This window comes from Rattus norvegicus, chromosome 9 (genome assembly GCF_021556685.1).
Source record: "Rattus norvegicus strain SHRSP/BbbUtx chromosome 9, alternate assembly SHRSP_T2T, whole genome shotgun sequence".
In the NCBI taxonomy this organism is placed as follows: domain Eukaryota; kingdom Metazoa; phylum Chordata; class Mammalia; order Rodentia; family Muridae; genus Rattus; species Rattus norvegicus.
In genome coordinates this window covers 17254375-17268955 of record NC_141542.1, presented here as the reverse complement: position 1 = coordinate 17268955, position 14581 = coordinate 17254375, and the positions used below count along the sequence as shown (strand labels likewise).

The 14581-nt window shown below is 38.2% G+C and overlaps 1 protein-coding gene across 1 annotated transcript in view; it reads left to right on the top strand.

The window, feature by feature from the left end:
• Window positions 1–13856, top strand: part of Vom2r77 (vomeronasal 2 receptor, 77) — a 66012-nt gene extending 52156 nt beyond the window's left edge. The window contains exon 6 of the mRNA NM_001099519.1: window positions 12955–13856. Within this exon, the coding sequence (NP_001092989.1) occupies window positions 12955–13856 (902 nt within the window). The remainder of the gene's footprint in view (window positions 1–12954) is intronic.
• The last annotated feature ends 725 nt before the right edge of the window (window positions 13857–14581 follow it).

The window sequence follows — 14581 nt, the reverse complement described above, 5'->3', positions numbered from 1 at the left end:
GAAATTATATTCTTGCTTTCTGTATGGTATAATTTCTCTCCTTGTGTTGGAATTTTCCCTCTATTATCCTTTGTAGGGATGGATTTGTACAAAGATATTGCATAAATTTGGTATTGTCATGGAATATCTTGATTTCTGTATCTGTGTTAATTGAGAGTTTTGCTGGATACAGTAACTTGGGCTGGCATTTGTGTTCTCTTAGGGACTGTATGGCATCTGTCCGGGATCTTCTGGCTTTCATGGTCTCTGGTGAGAAATCTGGTGTAATTCTTATACATCTGCCTTTATATGTCACGTGACATTTTCCCTTACTGCTTTTAATATTCTTTCTTTGTTTTGTATATTGGGTCTTTTAACTATTATGTGACGTGAGGACTTTCTCTTCTGGTCCAATCTATTTGGAGTTCTGTAAGCTTCTTGTATGTTTAGGGGCATCTCTTTCTTTAGGTTAGAGAAGTTTTCTTCTATAATTTTGTTGAATATATTTACTGGCCTTTTAAGTTGGGAGTCTTCACTTTCTTCTATACCTATTATTCTTTGGTTTGATCTTCTCATTCTGTCCTGGATTTCTTGTATGTTTTGGACTATGAGATTTTTGTGTTTTACCTTATCTTTGACAGTTGTGTTGATGTTTTCTATGGTATCTTCTGACCCTGAGATTCTGTCTTCTATTTCTTGTATTCTGTTGGTGATTCTTGTATCCACGACTTCCTTTGGTTTTCTATATTCTGGATTGTCTCAGTTTGTGCTTTTTTTATTGTTTCTATTTCCATTTTTAATTCCTTTACCTGTTTGGTTGTGTTTTCCTGTAATTCTTTCAGTGATTTTTGTGCTTCCTTTCTAAGGACATCTACTTGTTTACTTGTATTTTCCTGTATTTTTCTAAGGGAGTTCTCTATATATTTCTTAAAGTCCTTCATAATTTTAAAAGAAAATGTGATTTTAAATCTAAATCTTGCTTTTCTGGTGTGTTTGGATATCCAGTATTTTCTTTGGTGGGAGTACTGTTCACTAATGATGCCAAGTAGTCTTGGTTTCTGTTGCTTAGGATCCTGCACTTGCCTGTAGCCATTGGATTGTCTCTGGTGTTTGCTTGTCTTCTGTTTCTGAGAGTGACTTGAGCCTGCTGTTGGCTTCTGTGTCAGCAATCCTGTAGAATTGTTTTCCTGGTTTCTTTTAGCTTTTCCTGAGATCAGGTACTTTGATTTCAGGTGTGTCAGTACTTCTGGAGACTGTTTTCCAGCTGTAGGCACAGGCATAAATAAGAGGGTCCTGCCCCTGATTACTCCTGTAGGTCCTTGCCCCCTGAGGACATAGTTGGCACTATGTGATCCCCTCTTGGCTCTGGACTGTGGGCAGAGGTTATTCCCCTCTGACTTCTCAGGAGTATCCACACTTTTGAGGTTCCCGCTCTCTCTCCCATGGGATTTGGGTGCAGGGAGCTCTTTGGCAGGATCAGTTCAGGGCTAGGTGCAGACCAGAACTGTGAGTACCAGTGGCTGTCTGTTCCTATATCCCTCTGTCCAGGGGCACTATGCAGTTTCCCCTTGTACCAGGAAGATGGGCCCAGGTGTGCAGAGGTGGCAGTCTGTCCTGCAGCCTCAGGATGTCTGTACTCCTGGGTGGGCTGCTCTCTTCCCCAACCGGATTTTTGTGCAGGGAACTCTCTTCTGAATTCTTACTCTTCCATACCATCTTCTTTTTCTCTGTCCATCCTCCTCTTTTTCTCTACTCTGGATAACCTAAACCTGGCCTATGTTTCTTCTCCTCAGCTATTGCCTGCTGGCGTCATTATTTACCAATAAGAAATAACTGAATGTAGGGTCTCTCAGGCTACATGTAGACTGCAAATCGTGGAAGCTAACAATTATCATCACAATGTACAGAAAAAGCAAAACCTCAACACATGGAAGAGAAAATCTCAGGCATAGAATATACAATAGAACATATGATTATGTCCGTCAAATAAAATATTAAATTTACAAAAATTCCTGAGCCCCCCAAAAATCCAGGAAATCTGGTATACTATGAAGAGATCAAACCTAAGAATTATAGGTGTAAGGGAAAAAGAACTATCTAAGCTCAAAGGCCCAGAAAATATTTTTTTAAATAGAAGAAATATATTTTAGCCTTAGTGAGGAAATGTCTACAAATGTATAGGACACATGTAAGACAACTAATCTATTAGGTCTGAAAACCATGTCCTCTCACTATGTGATAATCAAAACAAAATACAGAACAAAAATTATTAAAGACTACAAAGACAAAAGAACAAGTAATATATAAAGTTATACCTATCAAACTTATAGCTGATTTAGTCAAAATTCTAAATGTGAAAAGGGTTTGGACAGATGTGCTGCAGACTGTAAGAAAGTCCATATTACGAGACCAACCAAAGTTTTAAATAACCATAAATGGAGAAAATGAGATATTTCATGGTAACATCAAGATTCTACACAATCTATCTAAAAGTACAACCCCACAGAAGGTTCTAGAATGGAAAAGGCAAAATGAGGAGGTTAGCTCCTTACATGACAACACAATAAATACATAGTGTTAATCATTAAAACCAAGGAAACAGAAGCATGCATGCACACACACACACACACACACACACACACACACACACACACACACACGCATTCACACACAAACTCATTCGCAAACCCCAGCAATTAGCAATTATTACTCAAGGAATTGTTCAATATCTGTGGTCACAATTTTCTAGTAAAATATTCACAGTTTCAGAATGGATACAAAACCACAATTCATCCTTATGTTGAGTACAAGAAACACTCATTACAGTCAAAGACAGACATTAATGTAGTATAAAGAGTTGGGAAAATATTCTAAGCAAATGAATGTAGAAAGAAAGCTGGAGTCAATTTAATATATAAAAAAATTATATTAAACCAGAGTTAATCAAATGAGATGGGGAAGAACACTGTATGTACATCAACGGAAAATCCACCAAGATGAGGTTTCAGTTCTTAACCATTATGCAGCAAACAAATAGCGACCTACTTTTATAAGGAAACAGAACTACAGCTTAAATTGTATATTGATCCTCAGATTGATCATGGAAGACTTAAATACCGCACTCCAACAAATGTAGATGTATATTCAAAATGTAAACAGAAAGATGCTGCAGGCAATTGATATTATAAACTCAACCTAAACAAACATATCGATAGAGCATTATACCCAAATATAAATGAATATATCTTCTTAGCACTGCGAAATTTTTCCAAAATCGCACATTGTGAGAAACAGCTAATTTCAACACATACAAGGTAATATAAGTAATAGCATGCTTCCTATCAAACCACCATGGCTTAAAGATAGATATCAAAAGCAACACAAATATTTCAAACTCATTGAAACTGAACAACTCACTACTGAATGAAAAAAAAAGTTAAGACATAAATGAACAATAAATTAAAGTCTTTCTAGAAATTTGATGAAAGTGAATACACAACATACCCAAATCTGTGGCACACGATAAAAGCATTGAGTAGAGGAAAGTACGTAGAACTAAGTGCATATATATGGAAATAATAGAGCGCTCTTATACTATCCGCTTAATGGCATACCTGAGAGCTCTACAACAAAAAAGAATCAAACACACTGAGGACTTTAATTCAAGACATAATAAAAGAAAGAGTGCAAATCAATAAAATAAAAAACAAAAAGAATAATGCAATGAATCAAGGAAACCTAAAGTTGATTCTTTAAGAAAATCATAAAAGCACCCTTCTGGTTGCTGCCCTAACAGGGAGCTGAAACCTAGGCTGAGGTAAGACCGACTTTTCTGTTCCAAGTGACCTGCCTGGTGGACTCAGGACACACAAAGGCAAAATTCCTCTGGGACGGGACACTTTCGGTTTCTAGATGGAGCCCTTACCTCGCTGATCCCAGCCCAGAGCTCCCTTCTCCCAAACCCCGTGGGAGAGAGAGCTCATTGCCCAGATAGGTGGGCACTCCTGAGACTGCCAGGCAGGAGAGACCGCCAGTACTGCCCACTCTTGCCCACATCCCTGGCCCAAGAGGAAATGGTATAGGGCCTCTGGGAACAGGAAGATAGGGGCACTCAATCTGCAGGAGCACTGCGGTCCAGACTGTGCCAGGATCTAAAGGGACCTGGTCAAAGAGCTCCCTGCACCCAAATCCCATGGGAGGGAGAGCTAGACCTTCAGAGGGGCAGACATGCCTGGAAAGGCGGAGAAGAATACTCTCTGCCCACATTTCTGACTCTAGAGGAAAACGCCTAGAGCCATCTGGGTCCCCTGTGCACAGGGACCCAGGAGAAGGCGGGGCAGGCCCTTCTCATTGCTGCCCTCATGGAGAGCTGAAACCCAGCCCTGAGGAGCGATGTCATGCCTGAAACCAAAGGTAAGACCAACTTTTCTGCTCCAAGTGACCTGCATGGTAAACTCAGGACACATGCCCACAGGAACAGTTGAAGACCAGTAGACAGGAAAGACTACATGCCTGAAAGCAGAACACTCTGTTCCCATAACTGACTGAAACAAAACAGGAAAATAGGTCTACAGCACTCCTGACACACAGGCCTATAGAATGGTCTAGCCACTGTCAGAAGTAGCAGAACAAAGTAACACCAGAGACAATGTGATGGCAAGAGGCAAGTGCAGGAACGCAAGCAACAGAGATCAAGACTAAATGGCATCATTGGAGCCCAATTCTCCCACAAAAGCAAACACTGAATATCCAAACACACCAGAAAAGCAAGATCCAGATTTAAAATCACATTTGATCATGATGCTGGAGGACTTCAAGAAAGACATAAAGCATTCCCTTAGAGAAATACAGGAAAACACAAATAAACAAGTAGAATCCTATAGAAATGAAACACAAAAATCCCAAAAAGAATTACAGGAAAACACAATCAAACAGGTGAAGGAAATAAAAAATGGAAAAAGAAGCAATAGAGAAAGCACAAAGGGAGACAACCCTGAATATAGAAAACCAAAGGAAGTGACACGGAGCCGTAGATACAAGCATCATCAACAGAATAGAAGACATAGAAGAGAGAATCTCAGGAGCAGAAGATACCATAGAAATCATTTACACAACTGTCAAAGATAATGTAAAAGGAAAAAAATTACTGGCCCAAAACATACAGGAAACCCAGGACAAAATGAGAAGATTAAACCTACGGATAATAAGTATAGAAGAGAGTGAAGACTCCCAACTCAAAGTACCAGTAAATATCTTTAACAAAATCATAGAAGAAAACTTTCCTAACCTAAAGAAAGAGATGCCCATAAACATACAAGAAGCCTACAGAACTCCAAATAGATTGGCCCAGAAGAGAAATTCCTCGCGTCCCATAATAGTTAAAAGACCCAATGTACAAAACAAAGAAAGAATATTAAAATCAATAAGGGAATAAGGTCAAGTAACATATGAAGGCAGACCTATCAGAATTACACAAGACTGCATTCACATTTTGGTCATCCTTCTTGAGTTTCTTGTGTTATGTGCATCTAGGGTAATTTGAGCATTTGGGCTAATAGCCACTTATCAATGACTGCATACAATGTGTGTTTTTCTGTAATTGGGATTCCTCACTCAGGATGATATTTTCCAGTTCCATCCATTTGCCTATGAATTTCATGAAGTCATTGTTTATGACGGCTGAGTAGTATTCCATTGTGTAGATGTACCACAGTTTCTGTATCCATTCCTCTGTTGAAGGGCATCTAGGTTCTTTCCAGCTTCTGGCTATTATAAATAAGGCTGCTATAAACATAGTGAAGCATGTGTCTTTGTTATATGTTGGGGCATCTTTTTGGTAAATGCCCTAGAGTCGTATAGCTGTGTACTCAGGTAGTTTAATGTCCAATTTTCTGAGGAACCTCCAGACTGATTTCCAGAATGGTTGTACCAGTCTGCAATTCTTGTTTCAATGTCGTTGATCTGCACATAATCTTTTCAGATACTCCAACGAGCTAGTGTCACTTCTCTAGCTCTGACCTCTTTATCATTCTAACATCACGTTAATCCACTCCACTGCAAGTGCTGTTTTTGGTGTTATCCCATGATACTTGCATCTTCAATATCCTGGAGACTTTTGCTGTAACTAGGCTTCACCAGTAGCCTCTTCATAGTAACAAACCTGAAATCTTTTGCATGACCCCTTCACTCATGGACTTTCTACTGCAACTGAGGATGCACCTTCACCAATGACCTTCTATTGCTTCTCACAGTGTCAAGCCTCAGCTGGACTTCATGACTTCTTCATGCCTTCAAAACCAGTATCATCTATGTGACTCTTATACATTACCAATTATAGTTGCCACATGAGGTACAACCTTGAATATCTCTGGAACACAGCTTTTTTTTCTCAGAAAACACTTCCCAGATGATTTCACCTGAGTGATGCTGGTCTCTTTTTAACCACCACTAACTAATTAACTTCAGCCAACCAGCATCAATTGTCCCAGTAGCCTCATTCTCCTCTTCAACATAAAGTCAGAGACACATGGCCAAAGCTACCAATTTGTACTCGTTCCAGGAGCTGAAACATAGGCCACTTGTTCTATTACATTATCTACTTTCAGCTTTTAAAACTCCTTCACTGCCTATGTTTGACTGTCCAAGATATTGCTCTATAGATTAACCTTGGACTCAGAGTACTGCATGCTTGTCTTTCGGGATTAACGGAGTGTACCACCATGCTTGTATCTAAACGTAGCTAGGCAGAATCTTGACCTAAGATCGCCACTAATTCAATACAATATCATTGAACACAGGATTCAGCCACATTTCACTTCCTGCTGCCCCTTTAATACTCAACATATGTATTTTATGCTTTTCCATTCTAAGCTTGTTCTCCATGAGCCTTAACCAGAGAACAAAGTCTATTATGTGCATTTCTGAGACTTCCATTGGCAATACAATTAGTGTAAACCTATTTACTTTAGACTCAGGTAGACTCAACATACAAGGGAAAAGTCTGCTATGATATTCACCAAAATACTACAAAAAAACAGTCTCTAGGCTGTATAAAGAAGTTGATCTCCATTGAAACCTTTTGGAGCCAGGACTGCACAGTTCCTATCACTCACAGAAACAAAGTCTTTTATATTCTTACTACTATGGCTCATTGATCCCCACTTAAGACATTCCATAGCTTTCCAAATCCAAAGTCCTCAAATACACATTCTTCCATAGAAAAACTTAATCAGTATTATCAATGCAATAGCCTAGTTCCAGATACCAATTTCTGTCTTACTGCTGTGAACAGACTTAGAAGAAAAACATTTAATTGGGGCTGGCTTATTGGTTCACAGGTTCAGTCCATTATTGTTAAGATAAGAGTATGGTGGCACGCAGGCCGGCATGGTGCAGGCAGAATGGGATTTCAACATCTTCAAATGAGGACTGCTATTAGAAGAATAACTTCCAGGCAGCTAGAAAGAGGGTCTTAAAGATTATGACCACAGGGATATAATTATACTGACAAGGGTACACCTCAAAATAGTTCCAGTCCCTGGGTTAAGCATTTTCAAACCATGACACCAGCATCTGCCCTTGCCTGAATTTTTTATCTTAGCTATTCTGATTGGTGTACTGTGGAATCTCAGGGTCATTTTGTTTTAAATTTCTGTAATGACTACGGATGTTAAAATTTTAATTTGGGGCTTCTGAGCCATTCAAGATTCCTCAATAGAGAATTATTTGTTTATTTCTGTAGCCAATTTTTTTTTCAGGAGCTGGGGACCGAACCCAGGGCCTTGTGCTTCCTAGGCAAGCGCTCTACCACTGAGCTAAATCCCCAACCCCTGTAGCCAATTTTTAATGGGGTTATTTGGTTCTCTGAAGTCTACTTTCTTGAGTTCTTCGCCAATTTTGGATTTGCTCTCTGTCAGATTTAGGGTTGGTGAAGAAATTAGCCTGGTCTTTAGTTTATCCATTTGTCTGTTGACAATGTCCTTTGCCTTATAGAAGCATTTTTATTTTATGATGTCCCATTTGTTAATCATTGATATTAGAACATGAGTCATTGGTGTTTTGTTCAGGAAATTTTCTCATGCACCAATGTGTTTGAGGCCTTTCCCATGTTTTCTTCTGTAGTTTACATATATCTGTATTGAAGATACAGGGAGAGAGTGGGCAGCTTTGTCTAGTTCATGATTTTAGTGAGATTGCTTCAAGTTTCCCTATATTTAGCTTGATGTTGGGTGCTGGTCTGTGGTACATTGCTTTTACTATGTTTAGGTTTGAGTCTTGAATTCCTGCATTGCTCAAGACTTTTACCATGAAGGGTTGTTGAATTTTGTCAAATTCTTTCTCAGCATCTAATGAGATGATCAGGTGGTTTTCTTTTTCTTTGAATTTGCTTATATAGTGGATTACACTGATGCACTTCTGAATATTGGATCATCTCTGCAATCCTGGGATCAAGCTTCTTTGATCATAATGAATGATCATTTTTATTTGTTCTTGGGTTCAGTTTGGAATAATTTTAATGAGTATTTTCGCATTGGCACTCATAAGGGAACCTGATCTTGAGTTCTCTTTCTTTGTTAGGTCTTTGTGCAGTTTAGGTATAAGCATAATTGTGGAGTCATAGAAAAGATTAGGTAATGTTACTTCTGTTCCAATTTTGTGGAATATTTTGAAGAATATTGCTATTAGGTATTCTTAAGGTCTGATAGAATTCAGCCCGAAATCCATCTGATCCTGGGCTTTTTTTGGTTGGGAGACTTTTAATGATGGCTTCTGTTTACATAGGTTCTATGGGACTGTTTAGATGGTTTATCAGATCCTGATTTAACTTCGATACCTAGCATCTGTCTACAATATTTCACACAGAATTTTCAGTTTTGTTGAGAGCTTTTGTGGTCGATTCTGATCATTTTTTTTAAATTTCCCCACTTTCTGTTTTTATATGTCCTTTTTCATTTCTGAATTTTTAAATATGGTCACTTAACTTTGACAAAGGAGCTAAAAACATCCAGTGGAAAAAAGGCTGCATTTTCAACAAATGGATAAACTGGAGGTTAGCATGTTGAAGAATGCAAATTGACCCATTCTTATTGCTCTGTACAAAGCTCAAGTCCAAGTGGATCTTGGACCCTCACATAATACCAGATACACTGAAACCAATAGAAAAGAAAATGAGGAAGAGCCTTGAAAACATGGGCACAAGAGAAAGTTTCATGAAGAGAAAACCAATGGGGTATGTTCTAAGATCAATAATCAACAAATGGCAACTCATAAAATTGAAAAGCTTTTGTAAATCAAACTCTCAATGGTACAAAAGAACCACCAACAGATTATGAAAAGATTTTTACCAATTCTACATCTGATAGAGGGCTAGTATCCAATATATACACAGAATTCAAGAAGATAGATTGCAGAGATTCAAATAACCCTATAAAATTAGGGTACAGAGCCAAACAACATTTCTCAACTGAGGAATATGGAATGACTGAGCAGCACCTAAAGAAATGTTCAACATCCTTAGTCATCAAGCAAATGCACATCAAAACAACACCAAGATTTCCCCTCAAACCAGTCAGAATGGCTAAGATCAAAAAGTCAGATCACAGCAGATTCTGGCAATGGTGCAGAGAAAGAGAAATACTCCTCCATCATTGGTGGGATTGTAAGCTGGTACAACCACTGTGGAAATTAGTCTGGTGATTCCTCAGAAAATCAGACATAGTACTACTTGAAGACCCAGCTATACCACTCTTGGGCATATAGCCAAAATATGCTCCAACATATAAAATGGATACATGCTCTACTATGTTCATAGAAGCCTTCTTTATAATAGCCAGATGCCGAAATGAACCCAGATGTCCTTCAGCAGATGAATGGATACAGAAAATGTGGTACATTTACACAATGGATTACTACTGAACTATTAAAAACAATGACTTCATGAAATGCTGAGGCAAATGGATGGAACTAGAAAATGTTGTTCTGAGGGAGGTAACCAAAGGAACATACATGGTAAGCACTCACTGATAATTTGATATTGGCCCAAAATCTCAGAATATCCAAGATACAATTTACAGACCACATGAAGCTTAAGTAAGAAGACCAATGTGTGGATGCTTCAGTCCTTCTTCGAAGGGGGAATACAATACTCACAGGAGGTAATATGGAGACAAAATGTGGAGCAGAGACTGAAGGCAAGGCCATCCTTAGGCTTCCCTACTTGGGGTTCCATCCCATATACATTGACCAAATCCAGAGTCTATTGTGCATGACAAGAGGTGCATGTTGACAGGAGTTTGATATAGCTGTCTCCTGCGAGGCTCTACTAGAGCCTGAAAAATATGGAGGAGGATGCTTGCAGTCAACCATTTGACTGAGAAAGGGGTCTCCAACTAAGTAATTATAGAAAGTACAGAATTTGATGGAAGAGCAATATCAATCAACCAGACTACCCAGAGCTACCAGGACTAAATCACCAACTAAAGAGTACACACAGAGAGACCCATGAATACATCTGCATATGTAGCAGAGGATGACCTTGTTAGGCATCAGGGGGAAGAGAGGCCATTGGTTCTGTGAAGGCTGGGTGCCCCAGTGTCAGGGAATGCCTTGCCAGGGAGGATAGATGGAGTTAGTGGTTAGTCACCCCCTAATAGAAGTGGGGGGGCTGATATAGGATGTTTTGGAGAAAGGGGGATAACATTTGAAATGTAAGTAAATAAAATATCCAGTAAAAAATTCTCCATTTCATCTAGATTTTCCAGTTTTCTTGACTATACACTTTTGTAGAAGGATCTGATGTTTTTTTTTTTTTGAAAAATTTTCTCAGTTTCTGTTGGATTGTCTCCCTTTTCATTTCTAATTTTGTTAATTTTCATAGTGTCTCTGTGCTCTATAGTGAGTTTGGCTGCATGTTTACCTATCTTGTTGATTTTCTCAAAGAACCAGTACTAGTTTTGTTGATTCTTTATAAAGTTCTATTTGTTCTTACCTGGCTTATTTCAGCCCTGATTTTGATTATTCCCTGACATCTACACCTCTTGGGTGTATTTGCATCGTTTTGTTCAAGAGCTTTCAGAGGTGCTATAAAGCTAATTCTGTAGGTTAACTCCAATTTCTTTACAGAGGCACTGAGAGCTATGAGTTTTCCTCTTGAAACTGCTTTTATTGTGTCCCCTAAGTTTGTGTATGTTGTGCCTTTATTTTCATTAAATTCTAAAAAAAATTAGTTTCTTTCTTTCTTGTTTTGATGTGATGGAAGGAATTTCTTTTCTGCTCCACTGTTTGGTGTTCTATAATGTTCTTGTATATTTACAGGCATCACTTTCTTTAGGTCAGCAAAGTTTTGATCTATAATTTTGTTGAAGATTTTTACTGGCCCTTTGAGTTGGGAATCATCATTCTCTTCTATGCCTATTATTCTTAGATGGGTTTTTTTCATTCTGTTTTGGATTTCTTGGATGTTTTGAGGTAGGAGATTTTGCATTTTATATTTTCTTTGACTGTTGTGTCAATGTCTTCTCATATGGTATCTTTCTCTCCTGAGATTCAGTCTTCTATCTCTTGTATTCTATTGGTGATTCTTACATCTGTGACTTCTGCCTCTTTCCTAGGTTTTCTATCACCATGGTCCACCCCCTTTGTGATTTCTTTATTGTTTCTCTTTCCATTTTTAGATCCTAGGTGGTTTTGTTAGATTCCTTAACCTGTTTGTTTGTGCTTTCCTCTACTTCTTTAAAGAATTTATGATTCCTCTTCCAGGGTACCTACCTGTTTGCCTGTGTTCTCCTGTATTTCTTTAATGGATTTGTTTTTGTCTTCCTTTAAATCCTTTCTCTTTTTCACGTGATGAGGTTTTAGATCAGGCTCTTGCTTTTCAGCTGTATTGGGGTATTGTAGTCCTGCTGAGGTGGTAGAACTGTGTTCTGATATTGCCAATTTGCATTGGTTCCTGTTTCATATGATCTTATGGTTGTCTCTTGCTATCTAGTTATCTCTTGTGTTAACTGCTCTTGCTGTTTCTGAATGGAACCTCTCCTTCCTGTGAAACTGGTTAGGTTGGGCCTCCTTGGGTCAAGATGTCTCTGGGTATGAGAGGTGCTCCAGAGAGCCTGTCCAGGACCATGAGTGGTTTCCAAATAGTCCAGGTATTTGGGTGGGGTCAGTGACTCACCTGTGAGCCTGAGTCTGTCAAAACTTCTGGAGGGTCAAGCTGATTCTTGGTGTAAATTAGGGTGGAGGGGTGGAACACAGAATCCACTCCTAGGTGTAGGTGCCAACTTTAAGGAAGATGTGTCTCTAGCAGCACAGGATAGATGCCCTGCATTATCTGCTCCCTAGGGTGTTCCAGTTTGGCAGGTTTGGAAGACTCACCTGTGAGCCTGGAGTTGTCAGAAATTCCAAGGGTCAGGCTGTCTCTGGGTATGTGGTGGGAACTGGAGATCAGACTCTGTTTCTCAGTGCAGATGTAAACTGGAACATAAATCTACAGTTCTTAAATAAATAAATAAATAAATATTGAAAAATAGACTACAAGTCTTAAATATATAAATGCATAAAGTTGAAAAAGAAAGTACAGATATGAACAGTGAATTCTAGCTTGAGATATTTTTCAATGGCTGAAAAACACTTAAAGAAATCCACAATATTCTTTGCCATCAAGTAATTGTAAATGAAAACTACTTACAATGTCTGTTTTATATCTGTTGGAATGGCTAAGATCAGTAATGTATGTGACAGTTCATGTTGGAAGAGATGCCGGACAAGGAGAACACTTGTCAGTTACTGGTGAGTACTAAATGTTTCTCCCATCACCTTAAATAAAATAGGAAATAGTTCCAGTATATGGTGTCCATCAATTCAATTGATTTGCTGTGCAGCAGGGAAAAAACAACTTTTGGTTACATATGAAAAATTATTTAAGAATTCCATGAATAACAGAAATAAAAGATGTAAAACTGAATTTTTTTTCTACCTCAGATCTAGCACAATGTGTGAAGTGTCCAGATGGCCAATATGCCAACATAGAGAGAAATCACTGCTTCCCAAAGGCTGTGACATTTCTGGATTATGCAGACCCCGTAGGGATTGTATTGGTCTGCATGGCCTTATGTTTATCTACATTGTCAGCTCTTATTCTAGGAATCTTTGTGAAAAAACAAAACACCCCCATTGTGAAAGCTAATAACCGCACTCTCAGCTACATCTTGCTTGTTTCTCTCACACTTTGTTTTCTCTGTTCATTGCTCTTTATTGGACATCCTAGCACAGCCAGATGTGTCCTGCAACAGATCACTTTTGGGACTCTGTTCACTGTGGCTGTGTCCACGATCTTGGCCAAGACAATTACTGTACTTCTGGCCTTCAGCATTACTGTTCCAGGAAGAAGAGTGACATGGCCATTATTTGTTGCATCCAAGGTCATAATTCCAATATGTTCCCTTTTTCAACTTATGCTCTGTGGACTCTGGTTGGGACTATCTCCTCCCTTTGTAGAGAGAGATGCTCACTCTGAATATGGCCACATCATCATTATGTGTAACAAGGGATCAATCATCGCTTTCTACTGTGTGCTTGGATACCTGGGCTGTCTGGCACTAGCAAGCTTCATTGTGGCTTTCTTGGGCAGAAATCTTCCTGATACTTTCAATGAAGCCAAGTTTCTAACATTCAGCATGCTTGTGTTTTGCAGTGTTTGGGTCACATTCCTCCCTGTCTTCCATAGCACCAAAGGGAAGGTCATGGTGGCTGTGGAGGTCTTCTCCATCTTGACCTCAGGTGCAGGGCTTCTAGGTTGCATCTTTATCCCCAAGTGCTATATTATTGTATTAAGACAAGATAGAAATTTTATAAAAAAGGTGAAGGGTAAAAATCATTCTTGACATGTTGAAATTTCAACCAAATGTATACTACTACCACAAACCCTGATGACACTTCACTGTTCTAACATACAAATAATTTATTTCAATATGGTATTTATTTCTATACACAATTAAATTATTTTTTAATGCTTTGGATTTTTCCTTGTATCAGTGTTAAGAATATTGTATTCTCTGCTTACTGTTTTTCTTTACCCACATTTTATCAGTTAATTTATACTTTTTATATATAATCTATCAGCTAATTTATATATGTGATTTGATCTTTGTATATCATAAGTTACATTTTTAAAGAAATGTTAAAATGTGATCAAAATCATGAATATATTTGGGAAAAATAATGGAAAGATGATTATTGATTATTATTGAATGCAGAATGAAAATTAAAGATGCATACATACTAAGAGGAAATTTTTTCCACATTATACTGTTTAAAAAAGATTTACTCTTGGTTAATAATGACATTCTCCTGTCGAAGTGGAATGACTGTGGATTCATGAGGTATTTGGGTAATTTTGTTAAATGTGTGGAACTTATAAGTTAGAAACAAAAGTATGAAACATTTCAAGATGACTTAGAAAAGACATTTAGGTATTTCATAACATACATAGACATTGTTGTAGTTTCAGAAATCTATTGAGTGTAGCACAGAATGTATAACAAAATACTCACATTATACATATATTGTTTAAAAAAACCTTTGAAATTGTATAAAAAGACTAAACATT